Source organism: Patagioenas fasciata, chromosome 5 (assembly GCF_037038585.1).
Source record: "Patagioenas fasciata isolate bPatFas1 chromosome 5, bPatFas1.hap1, whole genome shotgun sequence".
In the NCBI taxonomy this organism is placed as follows: Eukaryota; Metazoa; Chordata; class Aves; order Columbiformes; family Columbidae; genus Patagioenas; species Patagioenas fasciata.
Genome location: NC_092524.1, coordinates 37,217,290 through 37,240,384, shown reverse-complemented (window position 1 = coordinate 37,240,384; position 23,095 = coordinate 37,217,290). Strand labels below are relative to the sequence as shown.

General features: G+C 34.6%; 1 protein-coding gene across 4 annotated transcripts in view; it reads right to left on the bottom strand.

Annotated features, from left to right (window-relative positions):
• The window catches only part of FMN1 (formin 1), a 204,878-nt gene that overhangs the window by 12,922 nt on the left and 168,861 nt on the right, over positions 1-23,095 (bottom strand). For all 4 annotated transcript variants that reach the window (XM_071809341.1, XM_071809342.1, XM_071809343.1 and 1 more), the window contains 2 exons: positions 11,782-11,833; positions 8,495-8,644 (listed from right to left, as the gene is read on the bottom strand). In XM_071809341.1, the coding sequence (XP_071665442.1) occupies positions 8,495-8,644; positions 11,782-11,833 (202 nt within the window). The remainder of the gene's footprint in view (positions 1-8,494; positions 8,645-11,781; positions 11,834-23,095) is intronic.

Sequence of the window (23,095 nt, the reverse complement as noted above, 5' to 3'; positions counted from 1 at the left end):
TTGAAGTAAAACAAAGCTAAGTAATAGAATGTCAAAGTGTAAGGTAAAAAAATATTCTGTTAAATTTCCCTTCTTCCTTGTAACTGCAGTTATATTAGATGATAATGAAGGTGGTTAATTTTAACATTCATACTTCATAGAAATCAGGTGGAATAGAAAAGAATTTTAGACATCTAAATTGTAATTACTTTACAGATGGAGAAACAGGCATTGTAATCTTATTTAATGACTTTGTTATTACTGTTGTTCCATTGTGAATGGGGATAATAGGTACAGGAAAAACCACTTCAGGATATGTGAAATCCACTTAAGACTTGTGTTCAGCGTAAGGGCCAACAAAACATCTAAAGAGGACTTTGAAAAACACTACTAAAACATTTGCTGTAGATTTACTAGACTAAGTAATATTGTAGCAATGCTACTTACAGGGTGAGATTTACAAAGTATGGGCTTAGAATGCTTACTCAGTCTTGTTACTTAAGCTCATTTGTTACCTGAGTGTTACATGGGACACCAAGTAGAAGTTGGGAGATGATGCAGAATCTTACATAGCAAAAGGGCTCCCTAGAGAGGCAGGGAAACCATTCAGAGAGTTCAATAACCTCAAGAACCTTATCCTGGAGAAAAAGTAGCAGAATCAAGACCTGAGACAGAGCTCCACAATTTACAGCTCACAGGTGTTGGTTGGACAACATGAACTAAGCAGCCTACCAGCCACTCTAGACCCCTTTCTTCCGAGTTTTTGTAGCGTGAATTAATGTACAGGGAAGCAGCTCACATGAACTGGACACTTGCAGAGACATGACCATGAGGGGGAGTTTGGAGATGTGCAAAGAAGTGGACTTGATGAAAAGACATGTTTTTTTTCCTGTATCAGTATAAAATAGCATGGATGAACACACTGGTCTAGCCATATTTTAGAGATCTCATGGAAAAGAAATTTGAATTGAATCAAATAGATGTGAAATCAAGAAGTAAGAAAGTGGAACAGAAAAATCAACAAAAGTATATCTAAAACAGAAAAGCAAGAAAGGATAGAAGAGTGTAGTAAATCAGGCTAGAAAAATAGTGACAAGGACACTTTTGAACAGAGGACAGAGGACAAAGAGACCAGAAATTATGGTCAAATAACTGAATCACACCACAGATCTTGTTGCGTCTTACCACACAATATGGAAAACAAAATTGAATGAAATTATCACAACAATGTATTTTTAAATAGGGCAACCGTGACTCCAATACCACATATGGATCTTTACTGTAAGCAATGGGAATATAATTGGATTTTTCTTGCCTCTATGTGGCAGGTGTTGAGTTCCTCTTTAAATTGGATGCACAATCCAGGCCTCTTAAGTTAGAAGATACTAGTGAAAAATAAATACATTATTTTTATTAAAAATTATTCTTTTTATTTTGTAACTAGGGACACAGAATCAAAATCTGAACATATGTCCATATTTATTAAAAGTATCCTTCATAAGCTCATGAAAATACTTTTTCTCCTTACAGGAAAACATATTATCAAGCCAGTGACTAACCAGATAAACTCATTATCATTTTCACCCCTGCTTCCCATTCAAGTCAGACAGAAGTAGGTGTGAGCTGGCACGCTCCATGCCCTAAAGTCCCCTGTTAGGAAAACTAGAATCCCTTCTAATCAAGCCAGTTGCTACTCAGGTATGTTCATGCTCTGCTGGTCTGCAAACACAGAGACCAAATTTTCTGGTTCTCTCTCAGCCTCTTGATACTCTGGAATAATCCATTCTCTGCGCTTCTACAGCTCCTTCCATGCAGCTGGTGGGTTAAGTGGGTAGCTGTGGGTTATGAAATAGCTTGGAATGACAATTCTGTGCCACCTGAGTTTTCCATGACTTTAAGTTCAAACTTCTCCCATAAGACTGTGTTGGCATAGGAATTGTTGTGCAACCCGGATCTTCAGATATGGGTGGAGATGAACAGGCATGGGGAGCTACAGTCAACATCAACTGTTCAAACTAAAGCCAAGCTGCGTACCCTGTCCAGATCCTTAACACAGCTGAACGGTGACTCCCCTTGACAGACTAAGATACATCCCCATAGCTCAAATTCCTTTCATGTATTACACGCCTTACTGCTCCTAGTCATAATCTGGATTTGCAGCCCAAAATCTAATCCTTAAGTAACAGCATCATTTCCTGAAAACACTGTTAGCCCACGTAATACAACAGGCTACATTTCAGTCTCAATGTTTTAGAAGACAGATGCCTGTGTATTACCTGACCTGGTAGATGATTTTATAGAGTTATTTGTTACCTTCACAATTAGGAATCATATAACAGACTACAAAGTTTGAACATTCTCCACTTCTATACAATTGCCTGACCAAGCCTTCGGGTTTAAATCTTCTGGAAAGAACTTGGTCATTAGAGATCAAGTCTTTAGATTACATTTAGAATAAATGTTCACTAACTAAACCTGTATAAATACAGTAAAACATATATTGTCAGTGGAATTTGTCTCCGAATCTCAAATTGCTAATAAGCTTGATTTCCCAGAATCACAGAATTTTTAGGGTTGTTTACTCTATTTTTCTGGATCTACTGGCAGTGTTCTGATTATTTCTATAAAGTGTGTGAGAAGTTTTAGTTCTGTAGTCACAAGAAAAAAAAAAACAACCTCTTTTTATGCCTTTAGGGAAGCTGGTGCATAAGAAAAGCCAATAGGAAGAAAAAGGCTACACCAATTCAGATACAAAATACACCAGTCCATCTGAGCTGTCCACTGGCAGATACCTAGGAGCACATAAGGACAACCAAAGTATACAGTGATAATCCCCAGCATACTTTCGCAGCTGGTAACTCTCTTCATATGTCACATTCACAGATTTTTCTAATATGACTTTTTACTGTCACCATTCTGATATAATGCAAGCTTTTGGCATCTGTAACATCTTGTGGCAAAGTTTTCAACAGCTTAAATATTCCAACTGTAAAGAGGCAACACTGCCTTGGGCTTGAACCAGCCACTTGCTAATCTCATATGATACTCTTCAACTGTTGTTCTAGATGTGGTATGTAAGGACTATTTGTCATTCACCCTTCATGTTTGTACAGATCCCTATACTGTCCTTTTCAGTAGGGTCCTTTGAAGACAAAGATTTCCCCTTGATTTAAACCGTTTCTTATGAAGAAGCTGTTCTGTACCTGAGCGCTCTTATGCTTACCTCTCCTAGTTCTACCACATCCTTTTGGAAAGGAACTATATATGGATAACCATGGATCCATTTAATGATTCAGTGATGTTTTCTGTTTTGTCATATGGTGCTTTCCTAATAACATCTAAAAAGAAACACTGTTTTTCTTTCCAAGATATCAAGTGCCTTGATACAGCACTTTGCCAAATCTGTTGTATGCTATGTGGGAAATAGCCGCCTTTGTTTCACAGTCCGAGACTGTAATTTCAAATTATCTCCTCAATTTGCCCCATAGCTACACCTTAACCTCATAAACATGTAAAAATCCTCCCTTTTTTCTCTTTCTGCATTGCTTAACAATTTGGTACAATGTTAGTTTTCATGTATCAGGTACCTTATCTTTCTGTTACAGACAAAGGCTAAACTGGCCACCTCAAGTCTACTGAAAATGCATGTGGAATGTAGACGTGTAGAATGTCACTTTCTCTTTCTTCACTCAATTACAATTAGCTTAAACTCATTCCAAAAGCTTTTCTGTAACAGCGAACGATTAGCCTGGTAATGCTGTAGGACTCTTCGATCAAATTTTCTCAAAAATGCATTGCCTTTTCAAATATTTCCTTAAAACTCATTTGTGTTGTTGTGTCAGTTGGCCTTATTAGACAACTAGTTTAATATCAAATGAAATTAACAACATCTGTTATACTCATCTTTTATAATACATGCAGATGTATGATACCTGGATGATGCCCTACGTTGGAGTGTCTGACTAATGCTCAGACTATTCTATCATGGTACGAATTGATCAAAATGTCTCCAAATATAGACTTTTACTGACTCCCATTGTCTGAGGTGACATATACATGACATACAATAGATGAAAGAGAAACTAATTTTTTAAACTAAACTATAAAATAAACCTCATCTTCTAAGATAGATATAATGTCTTGAACCAAAGATTATTTCTCCTCCTTGCTCGCTGTGATACTGAAAATGAAAGTACAATTCACTAGTTCCTCTGCAGCAAGTGCTACTGGCAAATTTCAGCCATTTGTTAAGTGCAAAGTAGTGCCGTAATTAGCTTAATCAGTGGTTAAAAGTATTAAATATTGTATTGGCCAGCATTGCTAAGAGATTTTGCAATTTATATGCTATGTCTTATGATCAAACAAGGATTCCTCAGACTTACTCTTTTCCTGTGCAGAAATACAGGTACAATGAATAAAATTCGTTCTGTATTTAATAAATGGAAGAGTTGGACAGAAAGCTATAGCCAACTCCGATTTACTAATATAAACAAAATTAACTGGACACTGTTCAGTGTATTTTCTTTTGTTAGGATACCTTCATCTTTGTCATTAGCCACCTACACTACTACAACCAGAGCTTCTGCTTTTTGAACCTGTTATTACCCTTGCGGCAAAAAAAACATAATCACAAGACTAAGCTAAAATCATCAACATGTTTTGTGCTAGAGATGAAATTCAAGAATAAAGACAGCATTTATGAAAAAGGACCTTTCATAAAAGGTCCTATTAGCCCCAGACTTTTTTCCTGTTGTTCTAAGTTAAAGTATGTAATTCTGTTCATTGAATAATGATCATGTCTTCTCCAGCTATTGAAACTTCAGTTCTCTTTTTCTTTTCCAAATTCTGACCTCTAAGATTTCTATGTATGTTCAATCTGAAAAATATGGCCTAATTCAGTACAGTAATTATTGTAGCAACCCTTGCAGTGTAAGCAGTGGGTCAAATTAACAGCAATAAATCACTTTATATCTAATTATTTCATATTAAAAGGGTACAACCCACAAACACATAATGATAATTCTTGTCACATTTCTGCTGTAAAACACACAATCACAGTTTGTGATGAAACTACTCACTGCAAACTTTTAGTATTTTTGCTGGTTTTATTCTGTTTTCCTATATTCAGAGTTGGCTAGGATAACCTCTTACATTGTACTTTGACAGAGGGTAAATGCTTTATTAGATTTATAGATAGACATTCATATGTATTTAAGGTATTTAAGCTGTTATAAACTAATATTTATTTTGATTCTGAATTCATAGACATGGTCACTGCAGATAAAATTAGTAGTCTAAGAAAAGGAAGCGAGACTGGAATTATATGTAAACTACCATGGTAAAAGTGCCTTGCTGCCAAAAACCCCCCAAACCTTTGTTTTAGTCTTCAATTCAGTTATCATCCCAGTATTTTATAAACAGAAGAGTTCATAATATCAGTTGATGTACCTGGATGCACAGACACACTAGATTATAAAGCTGTCAACAACAAAACTGAGTTTTGAAGCAGAACGAAACAAAAGTTTCCAATATTTGGTGAATATTATGGTGCATTTACATTAAGCTGTTTGTCATCGTATTCCTACCAGGAATATGATTTTGAAAATTCTCTGCATTTAATGTCTATAGTCATTCATTCATCGTATCGTATCGTATCGTATCGTATCGTATCGTATCGTATCCTATCCTATCCTATCCTATCCTATCCTATCCTATCCTATCCTATCCTATCCTATCCTATCAATAGCATCATATAATTTCACCATATCATGGTTAGTTATTTATCTGTAACTCTGTCTTGCTTTCCTAAATGGTGTGCAAATTTTGTCCAGGAAAGAGACAATGATTCAACTATATTTTGCAAGCAGCTAATTTATTTTCACGGTAGGTTAAACACGGGGCAGCTCAGTTAAAGTGTTTCCTTTACTTTAAGAAAAAGTCTCATAGAAATCTAACTAGATTTCTGCAATTGTGCTACAATTGGGAGCCAAGTAGGTTTAGGCAAAACAGGCTCTTGCAGCTGAGGCTGTCATTTGCTTCTGAAATTCAGAGATTTTAAAGTTGTCTGTTACACAATGCAAAGAAGTTAGTTTTGAGTATAACATTTTAATTTTGGAATCGTAGGTCTTTTGACCTGTTTTTCTAATATTAATTTTAAGCTAATACATTTTAATTATACTTTTTCATAATGATAATTCTGCATATCATCATTAAATTTTGAATTTTCTGAGCCATATTTCTTGAGAGACAAATTAAAATCCAATATTAACTTTCCTATATAAATGCAAACAATGAAATCCATTTTGGGGTATCTTTGTGCCTAGCTAATTCAGACACATTTTATGCTGAATTTCTGCAGTTCTTCCTGAAGTCTGAAGGGTAATCCAATTGTAAACGTGTTCACATAAAGATATCAATGCCTCAGTTTCAGAACCCAAGTTTGAAAATATTGACTTGTGCTTCCAATTCTTCCTCTTTAAAAATGCAAAACAAATAGTGCATCCAATTAATTAGTCAGTTAGGGAAGACAGCTGTCCATTCCTGACATACTAAGGTTTTTAGTTACCAATGTGCACAATGACTCTACTTGCTTTCAAACAAGTGCAGCAGTACGTCAACTGTTCGTCTCATATTTTGTAAAACAGAACCCTTAAATGGTCATGACTTTACAGGACATTTTCAGGTGATGAAAATGTCTTTTCCATCATTCTAATCTACTGATTTTGTGATGTTGTTCTTTTCAATAGTCTATTACAAAACAATTTAGGATGATGTATACAGTTCTTCTTTCATTCTCATTTACTTATTACACAAGGCTCCTCATCTCAGCAGCTGATTTCCTTGAAGAATTGCCCAAATTCTGAATGTAAAGGACAATGAATTGTCCTTTTGAGATTAATGAAACTTTGTAAAAAGCAAGTGTCGGTGCTTTGAAGTGTTATAGTAACTGGGTATCTTCATCCTACTTCTATTGCTTTACATCTATAAATAGAAATAAATGTATCCATCAAAGGAGCTGATGATATATCTGTGCTGTATTTTCATTTGTAATTTTATCTATATATTTATTAAACCATGAGAAGTTCTCACCTCAGCCCAGTAGGAAAGTATATAGCAGTTTACAGATGAAGATTTCTTGAGTGTTGTATTAAGAAAGTTTAAGAAGTTATGCACTGTTAAAACATTTACAGGGCATTTAAAATCAATTTGTTAGAAGAGATCATTGTATGCCATCAGCAAGGTGTTAATTAAATAAAAAGGAATGGATGCATGGTCTAGATATTTTTCCCTTGGGTAGTTAATTTCTATGCCTCCTAACTGCTTTGAGAACAAAAATAAGTCATGATTCAGCAGAAAAGATATCCCTGAGATTATCCTTATCATGATTATAGCAATCTGCTATTGACTCTTTATTTCAAAACAAATCTGCGTATTGATTGAGATGCGAAAGAGTCTTTGTAAATGTTTGCGGCTGTTGGCTTCTACAATCAATCTAATCCTAACACAGATGACAAAAAAGCTACCACTTTCAAGTGTTTAAAATCTGTAATATCTGTAAAACGATGTTGATAAAGTTGATAATTGGGAATATACAACTTCTACATCTTGTCCTTTAAAAATCTACTTCTCCATGAACCTAAAAGGCCCACCGATTTGGAGTAAAGCAGAAAATGTAAGACTAAAGGAGTATAATACTTTTGCTGACACTTTTAAAGACATTTTTCTCTAAATCTGTGTCAATTTGTAATAAGCACCTGGATTTATATTTCGTGCTGGAAGTGATTAATCAATTTTTTTCCAAAGTGTGACCACATTACCACTCTCTGGATCTTTTTGAATAAATTGAGATATGGTAAGCATGATGCACTTGTAATGGAATTGCTTTTTCTTTGTAAAAGATATTAAGCTTCTTTAAGAAAATCGAGTAAATTGAAGGGTTTTGGTGTGATTTTTTTTTCACTCTAGCTAATAAAATCAGGAGACTGCGGTGAGATTTAGCGGCAACCAGTTTGATGTCCTCAGCAGGACACCAGAAGTCAGAAGTAGTGCTGTAAATTCAGTGTGGGGCTTCAACACTGTGCTAAGTGTGGCCTGAATCTCTGGGGCTTCCCTTTGATGCAAGTGCAGTATATTAACTGGAAAAGCATTCACTTTTATTTGTCTGTACTGTCTGCGACAGCAATATCGCCTCATTTAGGCTAGTTCAACATGAAAATGCACAGAGAAGCAATCTGTTACAAATTAGCACAGCTCCCCTTTCATTTTACTAGCTAGTAATTGGAAAGGGTTACAAAAGTGTAATTTATCAGATTATATGTGTTTATCTTTTTGTGGGACAGCATGCCTTTGGTGAATTTTCCTACGCACCCTGAGGGAATAATCTTTCCTTGATGTCCATTAGTTCTGAAAGAAAACAATGACGCCTGTGAAATATAGGAGTATAATTTGTTGGGTTTGAGAAGGAACAGTTTCCCAGACATCTAAAATGGTATTAATGACTTTATTAGAACCTTACCGTTCCTTGGAAATGCTTTTGCTCTCTCGTTTCCAAATGGTCTTGAAGTCACTGCAGAATTCGTACCACACCGTGAAAACATAGTTCGGCGAGATCTCCTTCTCTCCAGGCTTTGGCTTTATCCCAAAGTATCCCACTGTTTCTTCAAAGCTACAAAGGAGGGGGAAAAAAACTGTCAACACATGAGCCCACTGGGGAAACAGTTTCTCTGAGGGCTGGTTCCTGATTCAGTAGTCAAGGCTGGTAATTATAATACCATAACTTCCCCCTAGCCTTGGAAATCATAGCAGCAGTTCATGCTGAGTATAAGTAACCTTTCAACATCTACCCTATTCCCAGGAGGAGGACTTACAGTGTCACGAGCCATCATAGGGAGATATCATACAGGCAAATCGTGGCCATTCAATCTTAATGAGAAAAGCTTGACTTCTTGCATTTCAGGAAATGCTATATCTATTTCTTTAATTTTATTCTGCAATACTCCACGAAGATCTTATTCTCCCAATTGTCTTTATTGAAGGACTATGGAGGTGTTACATGCCAAGTCAGGAAAAGGTCTCCAGGTTTGGTTAAAGATAACCTTCAAGTACTTAGGGACAACTGCGAGTAGCAACAAAAAAGCCAGATAGTGCCAACAGTCAGTTTGCAAAGTGTTTACTGAAAAAAAATAATCTTCTTCCACATGTGTCAATTAGCAGATAATTAATTTTGCGAAAATACATTGCCAACATCTTAATGTTTTTTTTTTTTTTTATTTTATAATGTGGCCACTGAATTGCTATACAGTTATACAGATATTTACAAAGTATTTTTTTTATTATAGACAATAATTCTGATAGTATTTTAACTGATTGGGCATTTTTAACCTTTATGACACTGCTTTGCATAGGTAAAATGGAATGATTCACATGACTAAGTACATGAAGACTTATCTAAGCAAAACAAAAGTACCTTCACTTTTGTAAAGGTTGAATCACTTTTCTCTGTAAAGTAGATGCAAAATCCTGAAATATTTTGTGCTACTTATGAAAAATAATACTGTAATTTAAAGAGAAAGGTAACAACTTGTTTCAAAATAACTGATTTTTCTTGAAATTTTGATTTTATTTAAGCAAAATAAAGGTATATTTTTCTACATAGTTGGCAATAGGTCCTAAAACTAGAACAAAGGAGGAGTAAATCTTGAAAATAAAATCAATACGAGGTATTTTAAAGACTTGTTAGGAGTTCCCAACTATTCAACAGATGTTACTTGAGCAATAGATGTAGCTTCATCGAATATTCCTTTCTTAACTTATACTTGCATTTGCATAGTACACATTACATTTTTTTTCTATGAAATTGTCAAGGTTAGGGTCAAGGTTTTTGCCTTAGGTTGAGATTCAAGCATTTCACTAGGCTTGAAGAATATAAAGTAACCATTGAAAAATACAGGTACCCCCAAAGTAGAGAAGCTTGGATTTTAGCCACATGAGCCAGTATGGTCTGTTTTTTTGATACTTTAAAGATGGATACACCTTCTAGGACATGCTGAAGGATATCACACGCATTGCTCAAGGTGAGCTAGTAATATAATAGCTTCTTAAATCCTCATATATGATAACCTTAACTTTTTAAATTTCTTACATAGATTTTGTATGAAACATGTAACTATATTTCAAGTTATTTGGTGATCCATGGTAAAGGAATCACAAGGAATATGAATAAGCCCATAACATTCAGAGTTGAAGAGCCCTGTAGTGACACTACAAAGAGAAATAAATAGAGAAAAAACTAATACAGCTTTAAATATTTGTGTAAAGCATTCTGGGATTTCAAACCCTAAAAATACTAAATTATCCTGGTCATAATCACATGGTTAAAACAGTTGACGTCTACTGGGCAATATCATTTCCATTACATTCACTTCGGTGCAATATTCCTCAGCTGCTCATAGCCCTTGACCAGGACAGCTGAGCCAGGAACTGCAAGACCAGAAACTCTCTTCTCAGGTTCGGTTCATGTAACAGCAGCCCCAGTAACATTGTACTCTCTTCTTCCTAACAGAACCCTTCTCCATCCGAGCTGCAGCTGATGGAGTTGTCTCCAAATGCTCTGGGATCCTGAATTCCTGCACCCTCTCTCCCACTTTGCCTTCATCCTGACACTTACTCCTCACCCCCTCTTCATGTTTCATCTTCAGCCCTCCCCCAGTAGCACTGTTTTGCTTGCACCCAGCTTAATCCAGCTTCCCAGGCTGCTTTCTGACTTTCAAATGTTACACATCTTTTTAGCAGTAATTTAAATGGATGTTTAGTCAGCAACTGAAAAACCCAAAGACCACATCAAGCAGCTAATTCCCTAAGCCAACTGCAAATTAAGCGTCCATCCACACCCTGGAGAGTCTACTCTGCTCCAGAAAGGCTACAAAGCAGGTAGAATATGAAAGAGACTGCGCTACAAAAGGTAGGTTTGTAGCTAGGTAGAAAGCAAACAAGCCAGCCAGCCACTCTTGACAAATGAAATTAAGAGGTAAAGCCCCAGCTGATGTCAGCCACTGCTTCAGCCAATTCAGGCACCTTCTGCAAGCAAAAGGAAACAGTTCACCTGAGACTTGAACTGCATTTGGGAGGTGGCCACCTCTCTTGACTGCCTGTGAAGACTAACCTACATGCCTCAGCTAGCTGGAGCGACTCTGGGCTCAGAAAAGTAACATAAAAACCCAGATTACCACAGATCTGGCTTTGGTGCCCATGAAGAATATTGATTGATTGATTGATTTATAGCAGTTCCATAGCTAACATGAAGAAGGTTAAAGACAGATCCTTCACTCTCACAAAACTGTCATTCAGTAAACAAAGTTTATTAGAAATACTAACTTACAAAATATTATACTATCTATCTAAAATATATATTTCTGCCACTTCTTCCCCTGTTGTGCCTCCTTTGGTTTAAGTAAGGCAGAGATATTCAGGCAATAAAAACATTAGGATTTCATTAGTTCCTTAGTACACTGTGTTCAATAGCCTAAGTGCTGAAGATGTGCAGTGGTGATGAAATACATTAAGTAGTTAATCAGTTATTCTGTAAAACACTGATTCAATTCAATGTTGACAGTAGTTAAAACCTCAAACACCATACATCATTTGGCTAAAAATTCAGCTCTAATGTTTCCTGGAAGAATACATAAGAATTTTTCAGAAAGCATATTACTTCTTTGAAGTACAGATCCTTTCTCCTATGTAGTGTAAAATCAGTAACATCTTTGACCAAAATAAACTGTTAGAAAACACAGGCAAAAACCTTACCATTTTTGTGCATTTTCCAAACTGCTCTCTTCTTTTTTACGTTCTTCTTTAGCTGCCGATGAAAAACATTTCAAAGAGACAAATTATTGCCTTACTGTTTTAGAGCTTCCACAGATTAAACATCTTATACATTCAAAATTGGATAGGTTGTACACTAAATATGCTAATTTTAGATTTTTATTTATTTCTTGAACCTAAACGAATGCTTCTGATGTACAATACACTGTATTAGATTTGAAAAGTCATTTAAAATCCATACTATAATATACAGTGGTAGACATTAATCTGAAGAAAAAGTAAACAATTAAACTGTCTTTCAGATTTTAAAAAAGAACATTAAGTTGTATATGTTTCTTTATTGTTGCAGACCAGAACTTACAAATTTAAATCTGTTTTTGGAGTGCAAATAATTGGAAGTTCAATAGCAATTGAACAGGTACCAAACATAGTTAACACCAACTGTTCCACTCCACTATCACATTTTGTTCAGGAAGCTGGAAAGTGAAAACACATGTACTAAGTTTTAAATGTATGGTATGTACATGATTTTTTTGAAAAAGCAGCCAAGAGTGTGAAATATGGCTAGTGAACCTGAGTCCCCCTGTTACAGAAAGCTCACACAAACAACTTAAGGGATTTAATTTTCAAAGGATGTGCATTCTCTACTTTTGAAAATGTTTCCTAAGCTGGATACTCAAGCAAAAGCCCTAGTTTTTTCACAAAATGTTCATCAATTCTTCTTAATACAGTGTAGCAACTTTAGCTGCAGAAGAATACCCTATATGTAAAACAAGACTAACATGGAAATGTTATTCCTATTCCACCTTAGAATAATCCTGTAAGCGCAAATGTTAATATAAACAGAATTCAGACACTTCTTTATACAAAGATCTGGATTTTCTGCTGCTCTGTCTATAGGAGTGTATTGGCTTGTTGAAATACAGTTACAAACCTGAGTTCACAGACAAGGTCACTGAGAAACTGATCCTGAATTATTCCATTTCATTATAAGGCTACCGAAACAGAGGTTTGTACAAAGACAGTTAAAATAATTTAAAAACTGGATTACTTCGGAACATTTGCTGTTAAGAAAACAAATTCATTTCAACTCATATGCTTACCTATATTGGGCAAGTCTGTTGGAAATTCTTACTCAGATTATTTCAGTTTGGCAAAAGCCAGAAACAATGCTGTGTGCCCTTTGAAGGGAAATCAATTAGTTCTATACCATTAAATTCTCTGCCTCGAATCTTGGTGGCAAGATAGCTGCAATCAAAATAGACAGGGCAGCTCTGCTTTGTTGTATTCATCTCAGGCTCCTGAGAAATTCTGCTAAATTTCGCCTACTATACTGGTTAATTATTTCCATAGCTCTTTCATTTGATAGCATTAAAGTAGGGAACATAGGTTGGAGTTCTGATGGTTCATCACGATACTAATTTAATTACATACAGACAAGTAAAGATGGATAAAAGCTGAACCGTGTATAAAATTGTACACTTTATGATTACATTAATAGTTTCTTTCTTGTTTTTTAAGGACATGAAAAAATGTTAAGCAAGGTAGATTTCCCAACATAGCTACATTCATAGCTATAACAGAAACTGAATATCCTCGAATTTCTACACATGAACAAGAACACAATAACTAACAAGAACAACATGCTTCTATATTTATAGTTAGATGTTAAGACCTGATTTACTGTTTTTTAATTTTGCAGGAACAGAATAAGGGAATATAGAGGAAAGAAATTCTAATTTGTAATAGAAAGTAGAAGAAAAGGTGTGATTTCTAGGAAGAAACATACAAAGTTTACATTTACATTAATATAACTGTGTGTATGTTTATATACCAATAGAAGGGAAAAGATAAGGAAGAACATAACTGTATATGACAAATGCTATTTTCCACATATTTAGGCAAAGCATGTCTAACAAGGAACTATTTAAAAGCATTTATTTGAAATTTCAATGTTGGAACGTGTTAAGAAAACAAATGAAAAACTCTACGTAACAAATGCAAAGTAAATAGGAGTTACAAATACTACACAATGTGTAAGAGAGAAACCACGGCAATTCTTTAATCTTCCATGCAATTTCTAAGTATTTCGCCACTCAGAATTTGTAATATCCTGCTCTTTTTCTCCCTGTCTACAAGCTGCAATAACTATCAACAATGTCATTAGAGGTTTCAATGAAACATTGTATTTTCCTCAATAAGGAAGGAAATAGGTATTTTCTGACTCATGTCTTCCAACCAACCACAGTTAAGAGAGACTCTAGGATAAGACATAGACAAAAACAAACAAATGAAGAAAAAGCCCCAACAAACAAAAACAAACAACCCCCCCAACAAAACAGAACATGCAAAACCAAAACAAACTCCCTCATGAAATTTCTCTCTGAACTTCACAGAGCCTGGACAGAGGCTGTTAAAACAGTGACAAAAGGTTATTACCATACTTCCTAGGCTCACTAGAACTCACCTTCCTTATTAGTCAAGACTTAAACCTCTTAAGTAGTCATGCTGAAAGGTAGCCAAAAGATGAAACCCATCCTAAAACATACCAGCCCCTTAGTCAAGAGTTGAAGAAGAAAAGTATATCCCCAGAGAGGTTCAGTTGGGTTTTCTTTTTCCAATGTGCCAAATGGCACATTCTATGACATTACTGAGTAAGGAGAACAAGCATGAATAGATCGTATTTTCTTAGTCTTTTTTAAGAATGAAGACATACCACCATTTGATAACAAAGATCCAAATCTCTCAGAAACTATTCATTGCTGATACACTTGGGTATCAGGAGCTGAACTCGGAAGATTCTATGGCTAAAAGTATACTATATATAACCTCCACCCTCAAGCACAATTGGCCTACAAGGGAAACTTTTTAATAACTATGCAGACTATGCAGAATGGAAAAAAAAGCTCAAAACCTTCTAGGTGGGCAAAAAGACTAGAGAGGATCATAAAAAGCAATATAAATGTTCTCTGGTTTTGTAAAAAAATCTGGACGTGCTTAAACTCCTAGACACTACAGTAGTACAAAGAACAGCAGGAACAACAGCAAGGTGAATTTAGCCTTCTTTGGTTTGAGTTTCGTTAGATCTGTTACAAGTGAAACTTTCCAAAATAGACTTAATTTTTAGGAAATAATTTACTCAAGACTTAATGGACTACAAGGAATAAGATGGAAAACAAATTTTTCATGCCAGTGTGCTTGCTAGCAAATGGCAGTTATTTGAGCTGCAAAGAACTATCATGAACAAACTAATGAAAGTATGCTTTACTGAGGATTGTTGTTTTAGTGTCATGGTGAGTTGACCCTGGACAGTGCTATGTACCACACAACCACCGGCTCATTTGTCCTCCTTCCCCCACAGTGGGACGGGCGAGAGAATAAGAAGTACAAAAGTGAGAAAAACTTGTGGGTCAAGATAAAAACAGTTCAGTAAGTGAAGCAAAGGGGAATCAAAAATATGTAATGAAAGGGCAATCAATCACCACCTCCCACAAAGCAGACTGATGCCCAGGCGTCACTGGAGCAATCATTACCTCTGCCAAACTCCTTTCACCTTCTTTTTTATTGCTGAACATGACATTACATGCATGGAATACCCCTTTGGTCAGTTTGATTCAGCTATCCAGGTTGTGTTCCCTTCCAAATCTTGCCCACCCCTGGCCTACTTGCTGTGGGGACAGAATGAGAAAAAGAGAAACCCTCGACAATGTGCAAGTGTTGCTCAGCAATAGCCAAAACACTCCTCTGTTATCAATGCTGTTTTAGCCATATATCCAAAACACATCCCCATACCAGCTGCTATGAAGAATATTAACTCCATGCCAGTCAGATGCTGTACAACAGCACATAGCCATATAGAAAAATTATTTCAGATGAATCCTAAGATTTAGATCAATTGGATAATTTGGGTAGTTTTTATGCATAAAAATCAAGTCTATAGTTATTTTTTTAACTATAGCTAAGGTGTCCAGCCACTTAATTTATCATGTTAAACAATCTGTAGTTTTCAATGTAGTATGAGGTTTTACTGTTTAGCTGATGATAGCAAAGCCAACTGCATGTGGCTAACAATTTATGCAAAGTGTTCAAACATATAATCTACATCCATTTAATATTATTAGTGTTATCTTACTATCTGGAAAAAAGATAAGGCCCTGCATAAGAAGCTCATACATAGAATACATTGCAATTGCTATAAACGAACAATTTGTATACATAAAGGTTTAGTTCATTACCTGACACTGCCAGAATCTGCTTTCTTGAAATGTGCATTTTAAAGGAATGGAAATCAAATTAAAATAATCCTTTAAACAAATTAACAAATGTCAAGCACAAATAAAAAAAGTATTCATAAAAATACATATATGAATGCAAGAGAATGTAAAAACGGAAAACTGATAATTTCAATTTTTCTTCCCCTTCCCCCCATTATCAAACTGGAATATACTGTATTTTGAAAATATGGTTTGACTACCAAGAATACGTATGGCATTGAGTATGAAAATTGGGGGTTTGGAATTGTTAAAGACATGGAAATTTAAATTCTAATTTAGTACTATATGCTACTGGGATGAAGTTTTACATTTCATAAATATCAAATCCAATTTTAGAACTGTTTTACTTTCTGAAAACACATCCTATAATAAATCACATAGCAACAGAGGGTATAAAAGTTATCAGAAATTAGACACAGTAAAAATTAATTTCATCATTTCAGACATTTATGCTTTACATTCCAATTATTGAATAGGCTTCCTCATTAGCCTTAAAGATTTTTAGCAAAGTATGAAGTTTCATAAATTCTAGAGGAGGCTTGTACCCTGTTCTAGGAAGAGATATACTCAACAAAAAAATCTATCTAGAGCTATACATAAAACCTAATTTTCTGCTGTTTCTATATTACTATATTGAGTTACTTTTAACATAAATATCTTTTGAGAAATAGTATTACTTTTAAGTTAGACTATATAAAAGGATTCTTATTACTTAATAACTGACTTCAGATATAAACACAGTTAACAGGAGGTAATACACAAGTGTGAAACATTTTCCTTTTTTTTTCATTGTATTGTATTCAACTTCAAATTTGAAAAATACATACTTAATATGACTGCAAATTATTTCATGTGGCTACCATCCACCATTCTTACGCAGGAGCTTTTTTGTCTTATTAAAATTTTGTATTTCAGAAATTATAAAAAATCTTAAGTGTTCAATGTACATATTCCTAATAACTAATTTTTCTAATCTGTATGACTTGATTAACTTTCTTCCTCTAGTTACTAACTCCTAATTGGTAGGCCTTTCAAACTCATGGAATTCAACAGACAGCCTGGAAAGAAATGAAATGAAAATATTTCATTGTGTGTCTACCATAGTTTTCTATTCCAGTATATTAGAATGCAAAACCCCCAAAACACACAAATCTGTGCCCATCAAGAGATGTTTCTTCTATGGTATCAGTTAAGCAAGAAGGCCTGGGAGCAATGGAATCAATGAAACTTGGCTTACTGTTGATCTGTATTTTCAAGTTAGTTCCCAGATGGATTCATTAATGTTTAATTAGGGTTGAGTTCATGATACAGTCTTTCTCTCCCTGGAAGGCTAATAGGGTCACTCTCGTCTATTTTGCCACATATTTTTATGGGATTTTAGGAGCTTAATATCTTAGGATCTCTAACTCCGTCACATTTGGTAAAAATTGGCCAATGCATTAAAAATTATTTGCAGGGGAACAATCAATGGGCAGTGTGATTACATAAGCCTCGTTTCCTTTACCTCCTCTTGAAATTAGAAAATGTCACATCTTTAACATGAGATTTGGCTATGCAATTTTTTAGATGGTTTAAATACTGGTATAGACATTTTAAATCCTTTCAAAACAATCTTCAGAACACTTGCTGCCATGAGGTCTTAATCATGCTTCCCTGAAACAGTCCTTACAAGTTTATTTTCCTTTGCAGTGGTATAAAAATTATGTTTTAACTAAGAAACCTACATCCAGTAATGAAGATCTACCAATGTTTCTATTGTACAAAGAGTCCCCATGCAGTCTCTGAAACCTGCTTAAGAAACAAATTTCTCCACAAGTAATCAGGAATATTAGTTACCAATCTGTGTCTTAGGTACTGAGTAAGGATTAACTAATTTTTACCATACAGAAATTGTTAAGTATTATAAAAAGATCCAGTGTTTTTAATATTACATAGCTGTAACACATTGTAGACATTTGTACACATACAGAGGCACACAACACTCAAGCAACACATTCAAGAAAGTGTTTATTATCATAGGTAATAAAAAACCTAGGAAATTATGTTTTCTTTTTAAAGTGATAATGCTGTCTATAAATGTGTCATAAAAAGTGTTGGAGATCATTTTACCAGAACATTAGAACCAACTGTGAAGAAAAGAATTTTCATAATTATTTTCATAAAGTCCCATATTTCTGAAAACGTATGTTTCTTTATACGATGCTTCTATTATGTTCTCTGGGACTAGACTGTTAAATTAAAGCTATTTTTTCAGTTAGCTTCTACATAAGAAGGTAATAGTTCCATTAATATTAGGACTAACACTAGTCTTACTCTACTGTGTTCTGGAGTTATTAATAACAAAGCACAAATTAGCATTACATCTTTCAATTTATTCCAATTAAATTATTTGAAACTGCATTCTGTTAAAATGCAACTGAGAATCATTAATCCCTCATTCTCCCACACTTACGGTTCCAAATAATAAATATTTCCTAAAGCCTACTGGGACTTAAACACTATAGAAATATATTCTAATTTCTTTTTCATAAACTCTTATAATGTTATGGTCTAATTCCAAGATTAATTTTTGAGATGACTAAATGTATCTAAACAGCTTACGGAACTGAAAAATTAGTTCTAATCCTTTCAAACAGAACAAGGGTAAATCCAATCTGTTCTGTGTTTGGGAAAACCAACTACCCAAATTATCTCTAACTACAATCTCCTCTTGTAAGCAGAAGTAAAAACTTTAAGGATCAGCCCATTTTTATACCAAGGGCAACACTTTAAAACAGTTGAATGATTATTAAAACCAATATTGAGCAGGAGGTCATCTCAAAAACATAAGTATATAAAAACAAAAAGTGAACCAGCAGCTAACCTGATGAGTAAAGAATGAATAATTAAAGAAATATAATGAAACTAATTTCAGAAAAGCTTGTGAAATTTGTGGCCTGAAAACTTTCAGGAAAGAAAAGTTGTAGCATTGCCTCCTCCTGTGGAATGATAACAATGATTTATGAAGCTAAAGTCATTTCTGCTGATTGAGCTCAGTCGAGATTGGTTTCACATGAACAGCTAAAGTACAGCAAGACATGAAGCGTAGTGGCCCCACATGTTTGAACACACTAGGACATGCTCTTCTAGGTGATCCAAAGGATGGGGGTGGGGGGTTCAAAGCTGCTGCTTTGTTTTCCATCCATTTTCCCCTCATTAGGATACACTTCTCCTGCAAAGTAAGCCACTTCTGGTGGTCGGGAGCAAAGTCTCATTGTAAATGCACAGCAGGATAGTGGCAAAGCTGAGATTAGTTCTCCATAGATTTATATAGACCTTTCTCACTGTTGATTGCTTGTACTGTTTCAAAGGTGCGTATGTTACCTTTTTTATTGCTGGTTACTGACTTTATTCCAGCATATGGTGGTTGGCGCCATGACACAAAGTGAACATTTTATACTAGAATTAAAGTGGATATTTGACAGTTTCTGTCAGAAAGTTCAGAGCAAAGAATTTGTGAGACAAGATTTATTGCATATTTTATACGGGACACATCTGTTTCTTTGCTACGTTTTTGTTTAAATAAGAAAGCAATGAAGGTTCTTTAAAAAACAAAGACTATCAATAAAAAGCATGAACAGAAAAACTACATTATTGAGAACGAATTAAATTATCCTGACCTTCTAAAAATGTGCTGCTTAGAAGTATGACAGTCACCTTGCCCTTTTTGTTCAGCCATATACACTGGATAGGGGAGGAGAATTACAAGCACAAACTGATTCTCACAGCTACCCATACTCCAGGGTAAACCAAATAAAAATGAAAAATCAATTAAATCTGAGTGGTGATATCAGATATTCTCATTTAAAAGTAAGATTTTGCATATTTATTTTATTTTTTAGCATCCATAACTGCTTTTTGAGATGTGAAATGTGCCAAATGAACACTCGTTTTGAAAATTTCTTATAAAACTACAGATCAGTATAAGAAGGTATACAGCAAATTTCTCCAAATTTATCACTGAAAAAGATATAGTTTGATTTCTAAAGTTCAGTGTTCATCATAACTGAATTAAAACTGAATTTGGAGAACAACTATCAGGATCTTGTTTATGAAAAAAAAGTGTATGCCCTATACTAAACAGAAACATTTCTTCAATAAAACTCCGAATTTTTAACCAACAACCTTCCTGTTCATAAAGATTCATATTTAGTATGAAACCTTAAGCTTGAGAAATATGAAATCAAAATAGGTGGAGTTAAACAAGACAGAACAAGTATGAAATAAACAGATTATATTGCTCAAAAATCACACATGTCTTTATGAAAAAGCATGTGTGTCTTATTTAACTTCTACTTAAAGAACACATCCATAGAAAAATCCCCTCTCTTGGACAACGTACATTCTACACAAATAGTTAGATTGTTAAAAAGATATATATCACAATATAGGCTCAATAATTTCCCAAACAAAAATGTAGGAATTTCCCCTGTAAAATCACAAATACTTGACAAATTATTTCATACTACCATTATATTTAATTATTGTTTTAACTCAAAGTTCTACAACTTAGGTTTGTGCAGGAAAATGTATCTAGCCACTAGTTTGAAAGATCTGCAATTTGAAACAAAATGCAAAAGAGGCAAACTTGGACGTGCAATAGTTCTGCTTCTTGCCAGAAATACAGGATACTAACTTCAAGAAGTATTTTGTTTGGATTCTTTTAATCAATGTTTTTACAAGAAACACCAAAATATCCTTAAGTACGAGGCATACATTTTTTCTGAGTTTGCCTTCTTTGTAATAAACACATAGAAGAATATATTTTTAAAAAAATATCAATTTCTAAATAAAGAACCTTCTATTCTCCTTATGGGGAAAAGATGATGGTAAAAGTGAAGTGTATGTGACACATTAGTCAGGCCATTTAATTCATTCCTAGAAAGCACCAGATACTGCCATGATGACAGAAATGGAAGTGTATAGAAAAAAAAAAAAAATCCCATTTTATCTTAATCTAAGACTGAGAAAACAACAAGAATTATTACTGCATCTACCTGATCTATTTAGTTTTTTTTACAGCTTGCTTATTTTCTGTTGAACTCTATGCTGGAAGTATCCAGATTTGCCCCTCCCGCTAGTGCATGTAAACATTTGGAAATGTTACTGAAAGTTTGGAAATATTTTTTTAAATTCGAAAATAAATTTTAACTCTTGAGACAATTTAATTCATATCAAAAGCAAACCAATATCAAATTACATTAAACTGAAAATGTCTGGCTTTCAAAAGGTAGAAAAGTCAAAGTTCCCCTACCATTATTTCAAAGAGAAATGTAGAATCAGCTCTCCTAATTAAGCTCGGTGATTCTCTGTCCTAGGAACTGCCCAATTACATCTAGGGAAATGTAAATATGCCTCTCCAACTCCCATTCAACTCTAAGTCAATGCTGGGTCCGGCCCTTTATGCAAAACTCAAGGTAAGGAAATATATCATAAACATTTGCTGATAACTGTACCAATAACTGTAAAGATAATAAAACCAAATACATTTTATACAGCAGTTTTTCCTTTAGTATCATATTCTTTAATGTTTACAGTTTTGTGTTTGGCCACAGAAGCTACACTGTTGTGTCCAGCCATGTATCCCTGCCGATCCTAGTGCATTAGACCCTCTCAGATACCAACACTTTGGCAACAGTTTGTGGAGGGAATTTTCAGATTGTAAGGCATCCTCAAGATGAAAGACTTTATACACATGCTTTGTACAAATAGTTGTATCCTAAAATATGCTGCACAGAAGTCCTTTAAGAAACATTTTTTAGACGCTTTCAAAATAGCTGACTTGAGACAAAGTTTAGATAGCTGAAAAATGCTGAGGCTAAAATGCTTGAATTGATTTACATGCCATGAAAGAAGTACTGTTCCAATGAACTCCATACATATATATCTTAAGATATACTGATAACTACTGATTTCTCCACCTCTGTCAGGGTGTTCACAAAGCAGCACTATGAGGGCTCTTCTCAGGACAAAGGTACAGCTTTAAATATCTTGCCCTGGCATCTGACTATTTAGGCACAAAGATATCACAGAAGTTGTTGCAGGAGAGGTTGAATGATGACCTGAAATCAGGCTTTTCTTAGATTTAGGAGAAATCTGTTTTTTATCCTAACTGTAATCTTACAACACTGTATCATCCATGTGTTTTTACTGTGTCATTCTCCAATTTTGAGAGCTTACTAGCAACCTGGTGCTTTGTCTTTTAACTAGCTTCAAATTTCTAGGGATTGCCCTATGAACATTGTGATTACTTTTGTTTTCAAAACAAATGGTTCTACTACAACCTCTTCAACAAATTTGTGTGTCAAATTTATTCTTAGAAAGAAGCTTCCTTCTGATGACTATCTCCTGTCTGACCTACAGATTTTGCCTGTTATAATTGCTTAAAAAATGAAAACACAGTTTATACCATAACAGAACCTAATCCAGAGAGCTTCAATTTCCTGCTGAAATTTTCAGCATCTAGTATTTTTATCAATCATGTTTAAAAGCATTAAAACACAATATTCATGTGTTTGCACAGGTACAAAACACAACTGAGGAAAATTATCAATTTACCAAAATTACAAAAGTCTACATAGAAATTCTACATAAGTGCAGACCAGATTAAGCATGTTCTTGTCATAACAGATTCGTATTAAGGTAGCAGTGAAAGGTATTTCAAAGCTTAATCCAAAGGCTATGGTGTGAAATTACAGAATACAGGGGACCAAACATAACGTGAGAGCGACCAGTGTCACAGTAGGTATTAAAATATTTTCCGTGTTTAGGCTTTTCAGTATTTACTTAGCACATTAATCTCTTCTATCTAATCTTTTTCCAATTCTTGACTCTGTTCTTTCCTTGCAGTAATGGCTTCCATATATGTAAGCACTTGCTCATTGGATGTATAATATATAAAGTATAAAGCATCCTGATTTCTTGCCAAGGAAAGCTTTGACAAATATTTAAATTCTATTAGTTTGGCGACCTTAAATATCAGC